At 32.1% G+C, this 13,176-nt stretch overlaps 1 protein-coding gene across 1 annotated transcript in view; it reads right to left on the minus strand.

Annotated features, from left to right (window-relative positions):
- The window catches only part of LOC113112313 (adhesion G protein-coupled receptor A3-like), a 78,952-nt gene that overhangs the window by 4,027 nt on the left and 61,749 nt on the right, over nt 1–13,176 (minus strand). The window contains exons 15-17 of the mRNA XM_026277760.1: nt 6,497–6,624; nt 4,031–4,154; nt 2,830–2,978 (exon numbers count right to left, since the gene is read on the minus strand). Of these exons, the coding sequence (XP_026133545.1) occupies nt 2,830–2,978; nt 4,031–4,154; nt 6,497–6,624 (401 nt within the window). The remainder of the gene's footprint in view (nt 1–2,829; nt 2,979–4,030; nt 4,155–6,496; nt 6,625–13,176) is intronic.

Raw genomic sequence — 13,176 nt, forward strand, 5'->3', positions numbered from 1 at the left:
TTGTGTGTGATGCATTTAAAAGGCAAGACACTATAGGCAAAAACATATTTTTTATGCATGGATCAATTTTGAGCTATTTGGGATTTCATAACTTTTCTTCTTTCAGACTATTGGAAAGAAACCAACCAAGATACACTTATTAGTGTTTATTTTATTGCACGCGTCGATTTCATCAACAGTACTACTTCTCTTTTAAGAGTTTTTTCTAAATTTCAGTAACACTTACATTCACCAAAACTTAGAGCTTTATTCCTCTCTATGTTCTAAAGGTTTTAAGTGGAGGGTTTGCGTGATTATATTATTGCACTTTATCTTTTTACATCTATAGATTCCAATTCCATTATACAGTATATGTTTAGAAATGTTTTTTTCTTCTCAAAATGAGTTTGTTTTTCCACCACAGTAACACTGACATACTCCAAAACTTACAGTTTTATGCCTCTCTATATTCTGAAGGCTTTTACTGAAGGGTTTCTTCATATGTAATTTGCTTGATTTTATTATTGCACTTTATTAATTAGTGTGGATTTCATATATTTAAAGGCCATTTTCTCAAAATGAGTTTCTTTCTCCACTTTGCCAGTACTTACATACACCAAAACTTAGAGTTTTTTCCCCATCTATATCCTGAAGGTTTTTACAGAGGGGTTTGTTCATTTAACATTCGCCTGGATTTATACAAAAAAAAAAAAAATTATAAAAAAAAAACAGCAAAAACTGTTTATTAACAGTATTTTCTAATTTACGAAGTGAAAATAAGGAAAAACCCCAAATCCTATCTTAAAAAAAAAACTTTAATTATAATATATCATAAAATAAAATAAAAGCTTAACCTGAATGTTGGAAGTTTATGCAAATGAGTGCATATTTAAACATAACATTTAAATTCTAACAGTTTTCAACAATGTATAATATATGCATTTTTTAAAAATCCTATTCACATTCAGTGTCTTGCTTTAAAGCACAAACCTGATGTGACTTGTGTGTAATAAACAGCAAGTTATTGTAAATTAAATGATGTTTCATAAGCTTTTAAATAAGTCTGCAACATTAACACTGCACTAAAATCCCAAAAGTAATAAGAAAACTCTGCTTCTGAAAGAGTGAAATGTGAGAAGCATAAAAAAAGATGTGCTGATCCGACCAACAATCAAGAATTAAAAACTGCAGGAGGCTTGAAGCGTGAGAGCATTATTCTGGAGACAGATAAATGAAAAACGATCATGCCGCTTGCAAGTGAACAGTGAAAATGCACATCACAGATGAGAAACATCATTAGTGAGCTATTAATCCATTTCATGGCTCTCTGTGCAGAATAGCATACTACTCTACTCTTATTTGCAGTATGCACAGTATTCACTTCATCTGTAAACATGGAATACTAGAGTGCAATGCATTGCATAATGCATAACCGTTTCACATACATAAAAAAAAATATAGGCTTCAGATTTGAGTAAACACTGTGTGGTATGCAATACACTATGAGCGACTCATTTTCCATGTTCTGGTTTAATTAAAAACCAAATTAGTTTGGAGAAAAGAGGGTTTATTGGAGTGTCTCCATGTTCTCCTCACGTCAGAGGACTAAAGATTGGTTAAAGATCTCGCTCTCAGTATCTGACTCACGTCTTACCGGCCGAAGCGTTTCTCACAGAGAACACAATGTCTGCACTCTGCTTTCATGTGACCTACTTTCAGCACAATCAAACCCAAATACTCCAGTCAGAAGAACTGAAAATCCCAGATTTAAAGCCACGAACAAGCAGACATGCTGAATGAAGCTGCGCTACACTTAGAAACATCAAAAACCAAAGAATGTGTTAGTTCTGCCTTCACTATAGAACAAAAAACGATGTAGTTGAAGATAAGTCTTGTGTGTGTGTGTGTGTGTGTGTGTGTGTGTGTATGTGTATGTGTGTATATATATATATATATATATATATATATATATATATATATATATATATATACACACACATACACACACACGAAAACAATACTTAAAATTATTATACAATTTAAAAAAAACTTGAAATACTAAAATAACTACAACTAAAATACATTTATAAAATACATCTATATATTTTATAAAAAAAATTAAACGACAACAACAAAAAACACAGATAAAAATACAATATAAAATAAATATTATTTTAAAATAAAAAATAAATATTTTAAAGCTATAAAATATATAAAAAATATATTTTAAATATTAAAAATATAAAAAATGTAACTCATTTAAAACCTACTTTTAGCTACTTCTCGTTTTAATTGAGTTGAATGTGTACTAAAATAACTGGAATAAAAAAATTACATTAAAAAATCTATATAAACATAATAAATAAAAAATAATAACAATAATAACAACTACAACAACAAAGGCAACTTATAAAAATGAAAAATACAACAAAACTACAAAAGCTTTAAACTAAATATAAAAATTTTAAATATCATAAAACAGAGTTCAGAGTATACACTTCTCTAAATTGTTCATTATTTATGTATTCAACAGCTGCAAACAGCTAAACGCAACTATTAACTATGAAACATGAAAACTGTGCTTTATGTTTCTATGTTTCTTTATGTTTATGTTCCTGTGGCTCAGTGGTAGAGCATTGCATTATCAGCGCAAAAGGTTGTGGGTTCGATTCCCAGGGAACACATGTTAGGTAAAAAATGTTAGCGTGAATGCACAAGTCGCTTTGGATAAAAGCGACTGCTAAATGCATACATTTATTTCTATGAAACTAGTCACTGACAGATCTACCGTGAAGCATATATTCAGCACACAATGATTCAGGTACAAGAGTAAAAACTCAAGGTTCGTACCTCAGCATGGGTGATTTGGGGTGAGGCGGCTTGCGGTCTCCGTCCGGCGCTTGCTGAGGTTTTTTGGTCACTTGTTTGTAGATGTTTCGTGCCGTGACGCCCAACCAGAGCATCGTGGACAGAGAGGAGTAATGCAAGACGATACCGACCTGAAACACACGGTTCAGTGCTTAAAACACAACACTGATACGATTGTCTTTATTTCACTTTGAAATCACATTGGCCGAAAATCCTGCTCTTCATTACATTATATTACATATTATATGTAGTGCAAAAAACTTAACAAAATTATGCATGACGACTGATTGCATTATGCCTTAAAATTCAAGAAATGAGTGCAAAAAAATGTTTTTGTCTTCTATTTATGTTATATAATATAGTTTAACATTATCGCACAAGTAATAGTGCAGTTTTTCCCATGGAACTGCATGATTGCAAAATTTGTAAAATTTGATTTTATACACTTGTTCACTAAACAAGAAGCAACACACAACAGTGTTGTGTTACTGAATGATTCCTCATTTTTGAACGAATCGAGTGAGTCAATGATTCAGTGAATCATAAAGACAGTAATTCGCTTTTTTTCTAAATGAATCATTTGTTTGAACGAATCAGTTGAAAGAATGATTCAATGACTCACTCATTAAGAACTAAGACCTACTGGCACTTTGTTTCATTTTTAGTGCATCATTTCTTTAAATATGTAAATAAACTGCTTAATTAATCGGTTGATTATGTAATTAGATACAACAGTATCAAATAATAAATAATATAAAAATCCAAAGAGATGCATGTGAATCTTGCAGGCTTCAGCGCCGAATAAAAGACATTATACTGACAAAGAAACCCGCTGTACTTATAGAAACACACAGCGTCCCACTGACCCTCGCTCTCACATCATCTGCTTCATCTGCAGTCCATAATGTGGGACAAAAAGACCAAAGCTTTGTGGTGATGAGAGCCTCTCAAACACACACATTTTGACGAAAGCGACACTGAAAGCCCCTGAAGGCATGAGAGCATCTTAAGTGCAAATATACTGTATGATGCTCTATATAAATTCAATCAAGTCTATGCAGCAGTTACATTAAGGTCAGACACTGTATGCATGAGGAAATAAAAAAAAACATGCACAACGAATTATAATGCCGCACACATGAATAATCGAGTTAATGCATTGAACAACAGATGAGAGACTCACGGCCTGACAGATGATGGGGTACTTGATTCGGTTGATGCCTCCGGCGAACACGGCGAACGTCAGAGCCGTGTGGAAGCAGAAGTTGAGAAGCATGTGCCATCCTTTACGACTGATCCGGATTGAGCTGGAGAAAACAGACACACAACATGAGTGAACTGGGTTCGACGGGAGGGAAGGACGGGTCATCATTACTGAAACACTGAAGCAGAAACCAATCACGTCACGTCACAAGAGTTACTGACATATTTAACACCTTTTTATAATATATTTCATTTTCTTTATTTTTGAAATAAATTTATATTAAATAAAACACTATATTTAATATTTTATAACATATGACATAAACATATATTAAATAAAACATCATAAAATATTTTATATAAAGTTTTAGTATATTTATTGTGTATTTGTGTAGATTTATAAAATTTACAAAAAAGTATTTTTTACTTAATAGCAATAAGTAATTTTTGTACATATTTTGTAAAAATGTAAATAAAAATATAATACATAAACTAAGACTATAATAATACATTATTTATTAGTTGTTTGTTTTATTTTATTTTAAATTGGAGATATTTTAAAATAAAATTAAAATTAAAATTTCAAAATATAAAATAAAATAGATAAATATATATAATCTATATTTAACAACTGAGTGTATATATATATATATATATATATATATATATAAATATATATATATATATATATATATATTTATATGTTAATCCAATTATATATATAGAGAGAGAGAATTTTATAACTATTTATTTAAACTATTTTAAATTTAATTTATAAAATAAAAATATGCATCAATAAATAACATACAAAAAAACTATATTTTATATTATTTTATAATATAAAATATAGTTTATAATTTTATTTATATTAAATAGAATGTGTGAATTTTATTTTTCAGGATTCAGAGATGAATAAAAAGTTTAAAAGCATTTATTTGAAAATAGAAATCTTTTGTGACATTATAAATGTCTTTACTGTCACTTTTGATCAATTTAATGCATCCTTGATGAATGAAAGTATTAATCTACTTAAGCTTTTGTTTTAAAAACAAAATAAATAATAACTTCTGGAGAAAAAAAAAAAGCAGATCCCTTGTACACAAGATGATTTAATCAGGCAAACAGAGTCTCATGTAAACACATGAGAAATAAAGATTGATGGAAAAATAACAATAAAAATCCCATTATTTTCAGCTAAACCCCATGCATTTTATATTATAGTTCAACTAAAACCATAATTTTTTTTTTACATAAAATGTAAACAAAAATAAAAAAACTAATTAATTTTAATGTCTCATTTTAATTTAATTTAACTTCATGTAATAAAACAACTAAAGCTAAATCTTAAATAAAAATGAATAAAATGTATATAAACATATATAGAAAAAACTACTTTTATTAATCAAATGAAATAAAACCAAAAATGTAAAATGCATTTTATTTTAGCAACATTTCTCATTTTCATTTACCTTAACTTGATGCATTAAACTAAAGCTAAAAACCAAAAGAAAAAAATAATAAAAACCATATAGAAATAAAAAAATATATTTAATAATATAATTACATTTTTGTGAAATAAAATAAACATTGAAAATAAATATAAAAAAGTATTTTTATTTCAACATTCCTCATTTTCTTTCTCAACTTGAGGTAACTAAATCTAAAAGTGTAATCTTATTCTCACACAATCCAGTTAAACAGTCAAGTGCACTCTGTAGTGCTCCCTAGACGTCTGTAGTGAACCTCGGGCCGTAAAATCATTATTAAATCTCTCTTAGCTGCAGATGTGTATTGGCATTGTTAGAGAACTCAATAAAGATTCAGATCTTGTTCTGCTGATATTGTGGCTGGAGTCTGATTTCCCCAAAGCCCTGATCGTGGTGGTGATGAGGAACACACTAAACCAGCCGAATCACGGCAAAACACTGAAGCAGTCTGCAGAAGAACACACGGAAAACTGAGACTAAAGCATGTGAAATCTGTGTGTGTGTGTGTGTGTGTGCATCTCATGATGGAAGACTGATAAAGTTCTGCATAATTGAGGGCGTGGCCTCTTGAGTGACAGGTGGATTGCTGCTGCTGTCACCGCCGATGAGCTGGGTGGGCGTGGCTTCAGCAACCAGCCCCCGCCTCTTTGCCCATGTTTGATTATCAGGGAGTGACACGCGGCTAAGATGGCTCCGCCCACTTTAGGCTTCAAAAACGCTCTTCAGAAACCTACGGGTGCCTTCACGGACACTACGTCCATGATTTTATTCAGTCTATGCTAAAAAAAGGGAAATGTAGACATTTGTGATTGACCTTCAGAAGCTGAGAAAATAATTCAGGGGTTGATCTGATGATTTAAAGGTTACATTAGCAGGTTTAGTCCAGCTTTAATTCAGACGCCTTGATTTTTTTAAGTCGTGAACACTATGTTAGTGGTGTTTATGTGAATGCACCCTACCTGTGGTGCACTATGTAGGTGATGATGGAGGCAAACAGGCAGAGCAGCATGACCGCTGTGCAGGCGTACACCACCGGGTGCAGGAACTCTCCCGGATACGGAGGAAACGACAGCACCTTCTTCAGATCCTGACACACACACACACACACACACACACACACAGAGAGAGAGAGAGAGAGAATCAGCATCCCACACACAGACGCTGAGTTAGCAGGCATTGAGACGCCATCAACAAATAAGAAACAGTGAGTTAGAAGAAACGTGTGTGTGTGTGTGTGTGTGTGTGTTTTAACTGAGCTTCAACTTTGGAGATAAAACTGTACCCAAAACATTTTTAGAACAAATCTAATAGTATCTATTAATAATTGTATTGATAATTATATATTATATAAAAACATTTTATGTATATGTAATAATTATTTACATTTACAATAATAATAATAATAATAATAATAATAAATTAAAATATACAGCATATTGGAATAAATCGCATGAAACCAGTCAAGAAAAAATATCCAGCTTGAATTAAACCAAAATAAAAACATTAATAAAAATTTAAATAAATAAAAGAAATAGCAGGATAAATCATGAAACGAGTCAAGAAAATATTAAACCAAATTAAAATAAATAAATAAATACAAATTTAAATAAATAAAAGAAATAGCAGAATAAATCATGAAACGAGTCAAGAAAATATTAAACCAAAATAAAAACATTAATACAAATTAAAAGAAATAAAAGAAATAGCAGAATAAATCACGAAACGAGTCAAGAAAATATTAAACTAAAATAAAAACATTAATAAAAATTAAAAGAAATAGCAGAATAAATCATGAAACGAGTCAAGAAAATATTAAACTAAAATAAAAACATTAATACAATTTAAAAGAAATAAAAGAAATAGCAGAATAAATCATGAAACGAGTCAAGAAAATATCCAGCTTGAATTAAAGGGGAACAAAAGTGAATAAATGCACACAACAGACAGACAGATCTTCACCGATTTGATTTATGATCACAGTCTCATGTATTTCCACACTCATACAGCAGCTGACAACAACCAGAAATACAAGCTTTCTGTAAGTCTGATTCCTCTCACAAACACTACACAAGCATCATTAGACACAACAGCCGATCTGTGACGTGATGAGACGCTTCAGATCATCAGCTTCACCATAAACCAGTTTCATTTCTAGCAATATTGAGATTACAGACAGATCTAATGTCTAAACTCAATCACACACACACACACACACACACACACACACACACACACACACACACACACACACACACACACACACACACACACACACGACCTGCTGCCTGTGTCACCAACATCAATACTTAAAGGTATTCATAATGCTCAATATAATGCATTATATCTAATAAATAATTGTAACCAAAGTTTAAATGAATTTATTCGAGGGTTTGTCATGCATTTTAATTCATTAAAGGTGTAACTATGAATATATTTGTGGTTATGATTATTAATGAGATCATACAGTGCATTAAAATGTGCATTGAAATACATAATTAATGCATTAAAACTACGTTTAATATGCATTATATATAAAGTGTTATCAAGATTTCCCGTCATCATTCTGTATGTCTCAAATAGACATGAAAACTGATGAGCCAGAACATGATTTTCTGATTTTGATTTCTGATTCTGATGATTTTTTTTAAATAAATATTGAATGCTATGTACTGAATTTAAAAAAGTGTGAAATTTTTGTGAGATTGTCACATGATTTTGTTTGCTATAAAAATTGATTTATATGACGATTAAATAAGTGCATTAATGTACTGGTTAAATAAATACAGGTACTGAACTTTATGTTATTAATAAATGTGATTTGTGTGAGATTCACCTCTATGTCTGATTAAGGCTGAACACACAGTGAAGCTGCACACAATGAAAGCGTGATCTGATCATTCACACCAGCTCCACGCCATGAATCCTGACAGATCTGAGCATCACCAGACCTTGATGATCACCTGCTGACGCTTTCATGTGCTTCTCAATCACCACACAGAGCTAAAACATCAGCATCACGATGCATTGTGGGTAACAAGCGCTGATGTTATCAAGCCGCACTCAGAAAGCCTGTGATGCTGCTGAAGAGGCAGATTAAAGCGCTTCTGTGTCTGCGTCTGTGTCTTACGATCCGACCACAGGTGCATCAGCTTCACAAGCATCTGTCAGCCAATCAGAAGCAACATCAGGCCTGCAGCTGCCAGAGAAGAGATTTCATTACTAGCCCTAAACACCAGAGAGATGCTCAAACAGACCGACAGACACCTCTCAAGAACAAGCCCAGGTCACATTTCACTTCAAACAATGTGTTCAAAATTAGACAAACAAACTAAAACAAACAAACAAATAAATTAATTAATGCATTTATATACTGATTAAATAAACACTAAATACTGCAGTTATATACGGAATAAACAAATAAACAAATAAATAAATGCATTCATAAACTGATTAAATAAACACTAAATACTGCAGTTATATACTGAATAAAGAAACAAACAAATAAATAAACAAATAAATGTATTTATAAACTGATTAAATACACTAAATATTGCAGTTATATACTGAATAAATAAATAAACACTGAACACTGTGCTTAAAAAAAATACATATAAATGTAGTATCTGTTGTAGTGCTTTAAACATGCATTGCATTATTCTTTATTAAATGATTTATTGTATTGATAAAACCAATAAAACAGATGCATTACAGTAATCAGAATTAGTGTAGAAAATGTGCTTAATTGTCATGAAAAACTAAATCCTAATAGCTTCAAAAACAGGTTTCATTAAAAAAAAAAACTTTTTTTATACTGCATTTATAAATTACATTTAAATATTGATGCATTTATAAACTACATGTGTGTAAATTTATGCATTTATGTTATTAAATACATGCATCTACTAAATACAAACTTTATAAGAAGAATCAAATACAAACAAACTTTAAGACCCTTCTTTTATTTAACATTGTACTTGAGTTTTCCTCCTGGTTTTAATGATTCTGAATGATGATCCTCATTACTGTTATATGATGCTGCTTTTCTCCTTTAAAACAGCATTAATTAAAGAATCAGCAAACCGTCCTGAAACCACCCTCATAATCAGTCCTTCATCCACAGACCGGCTCAGAGAGAATTTATATAACTTTAAACTTTATAAAAGCTATCAAAATCATAATAATAAAAGCCATAATATATTTAAGAAGAACACACTTTTTAAATAATCCAGTCTGGTCATAATCTAGTTGTCAGATAAACCTGGAACTGTATATTATGAATATTGTTGGCTCCATGACAAACTGCTTTTGTTCCTCTTCTGTAAGTCTCTTTCCATAAAAAATAATGAATAAATATAAATGCAAAAAAAATTCTGTATTTACTATTAGAGTAAGGTTCGTGAACAAACCTGTGCCGCAACATTCTTGCAGAAAATATATGATATATAAATATAAATGAATAAATACAATAATAAAATAAAAGGAAGCTTTAGGTAGTCAAACTACTAACGTGACTCTAAATGTTGAATTGACATGACAGAAAATATCTAAATAATAATAATATATTAAATAAAACATTAAATAATCATAAATAATATATAAAATAATATGAAATAAAGGAGGCATTTAGGAAGTCAATCTACTAGTGACTTAAAGTGACCAAAAACATTGAACGACACGACAGAAAGAAAAGACAAGAAAAAGAAAAGAAAAGAAAAAAAGAGACCCTGAAATATTGAATGGAGATGCCAGGAAGTAACTAAAATAATAATAATAATAATAATAATAAAATAAGAATATTAAATAATATTAAAGAAAATATAAAATACAAGAAAAATAAAGGACTGCTTAGGAAGTCAAACTATGTATGACTTAAGAAATAAAATAAAAGAAATAATAAAAAAAATAAAAATAAAAAATAAATAAAAAATAAATAAATAAATAAATAAAATAAATAAATAAAAAATTAAATAAAGTAAAATTAAAATTAAAATTAAATTAAATAATTTAATAAAATAATAAAATAAAATAAAATAAACTTTAGGAATTGAAACTACTAATGATTTACTCAAAGAAACTGAAAAAGTTAAACTGACACACCAGAAAGAATCTGATGAATGAATTAATGAATAAAACTTTTTTAAGGTAGTCAATGAAATGATAAACATTTTTATCTATATGTGCTAAATATTATGGACAAGTTTCTGAAGAGACATTTAAGTGTAGTTTTAAACCTCGTAAAACAACGCTTGTGCTGATCCTTTGATATTTGAAGAACTCTGAAACACTGTAACATTCAAAACCTGCGACACTGCAAAGAATACATAAATATATATATATACACGTACATATATGAAGCATTAATCTGACAGTGAAAGTGCTTCTCCGCAGTCTCCCTCCGAGTCAAAGGATCAGAGGTGCATCGGAAGCATCACCCACAGAACATTACTCCAGCACAAGCAACCTTTGAGAAGAAGACTCACTAAATGTGTTTTAAAAGTCGGTCTCTCATTGGTTACTCTGAATGTTTTCAGGCTCCTAATGGAACATGCAGTACGTTCAGCGGTGACTCATCTGTCTACAAAACTCTCAGCAACCGCTTTAAACCTGAACAATGTTAGTGTTCCCCGCTGACAGCAGCAGAAGTGTGGATGCTGCAGGGACGGGGAGTTAGTCGAGATAAACCTCCCAGAGGTCTGAGGGTCAGATCTGTGCAGCTGGACCACACACACACACACACACACACACACACACACTGGTGCAGTAATGCAGCACTGCGTTAATGTCATGCACCAATACATCCACTAACATACTTCACAGCGTCTTCCTGTCAGACGCCTGAGACGAAAATATACTCAACCCTCAGACCATCCCAAGATCAGGAGGAGTTTGTTTAGAAATGTTGCATTGCATCAGTGTCTCATCAATGGATGCTCTGCAGTGAATGGGTGCCGTCAGAATAATGCTGGATGTGTTTCATCTTGTGTCTTCTCCAGATGTTCACTGATGGACTGGAGTGCTGTGGATTATTGTGATGTTTTTATCAGACTCTCATTCTGACGGCACCCATTCACTGCACAGCATCCACTGATGAGACACTGATGCAGTGCTACACTTCTCCAAACCTGATGAAGAAACAAACTCATCCACATCTCAGATGGCATGAGGGTGAGCATATTTATTAAAAAGACCAAAGAAAACAACAAAAAGACTAGACCTCCAGAAATGTCCCAGTTTCCGGTCACGACTCCAGTATAAAAACCGGTTTTAAGAAAAGTCCTGGTGATAAACACAGTTTTTAGACATCTGTGGGCGAGAAGGAACCAAACAGTCTTTGTGTGACTAAGCTTACAAAGAAACACAGTCCAAAATAAACGCTCTGAGATATTTCAGGCAACATGCAGAAAAAGTAAATAATAGTTCATGACTCATCAAGCCACAACAAACAGCCTCAATCAACAAATAAATATATAAATGCATAAATAAAGCACAGATTTATCAGAACATCAGGGCATTTCTAACAACTCAGGTCCTCATATTTACAGTCTTGTTCAAAATAATAGCAGTACAATGTGACTAACCAGAATAATCAAGGTTTTTAGTATATTTTTTATTGCTACGTGGCAAACAAGTTACCAGTAGGTTCAGTAGATTGTCAGAAAACAAACAAGACCCAGCATTCATGATATGCACGCTCTTAAGGCTGTGCAATTGGGCAATTAGTTGAAAGGGGTGTGTTCAAAAAAATAGCAGTGTCTACCTTTGACTGTACAAACTCAAAACTATTTTGTACAAACATTTTTTTTTCTGGGATTTAGCAATCCTGTGAATCAATAAACTAATATTTAGTTGTATGACCACAGTTTTTTAAAACTGCTTGACATCTGTGTGGCATGGAGTCAACCAACTTGTGGCACCTCTCAGCTGTTATTCCACTCCATGATTCTTTAACAACATTCCACAATTCATTCACATTTCTTGGTTTTGCTTCAGAAACAGCATTTTTGATATCACCCCACAAGTTCTCAATTGGATTAAGGTCTGGAGATTGGGCTGGCCACTCCATAACATTAATTTTGTTGGTTTGGAACCAAGACTTTGCCCGTTTACTAGTGTGTTTTGGGTCATTGTCTTGTTGAAACAACCATTTCAAGGGCATGTCCTCTTCAGCATAGGGCAACATGACCTCTTCAAGTATTTTAACATATGCAAACTGATCCATGATCCCTGGTATGCGATAAATAGGCCCAACACCATAGAAGGAGAAACATGCCCATATCATGATGCTTGCACCTCCATGCTTCACTGTCTTCACTGTGTACTGTGGCTTGAATTCAGAGTTTGGGGGTCGTCTCACAAACTGCCTGTGGCACTTGGACCCAAAAAGAACAATTTTACTCTCATCAGTCCACAAAATGTTCCTCCATTTCTCTTTAGGCCAGTTGATGTGTTCTTTGGCAAATTGTAACCTCTTCTGCACATGCCTTTTTTTTAACAGAGGGACTTTGCGGGGGATTCTTGAAAATAGATTAGCTTCACACAGACGTCTTCTAACTGTCACAGTACTTACAGGTAACTCCAGACTGTCTTTGATCATCCTGGAGGTGATCATTGGCTGAGCCTTTGCCATTCTGGTTATTCT

Source organism: Carassius auratus, chromosome 13 (assembly GCF_003368295.1).
Source record: "Carassius auratus strain Wakin chromosome 13, ASM336829v1, whole genome shotgun sequence".
Lineage (NCBI taxonomy): Eukaryota > Metazoa > Chordata > Actinopteri > Cypriniformes > Cyprinidae > Carassius > Carassius auratus.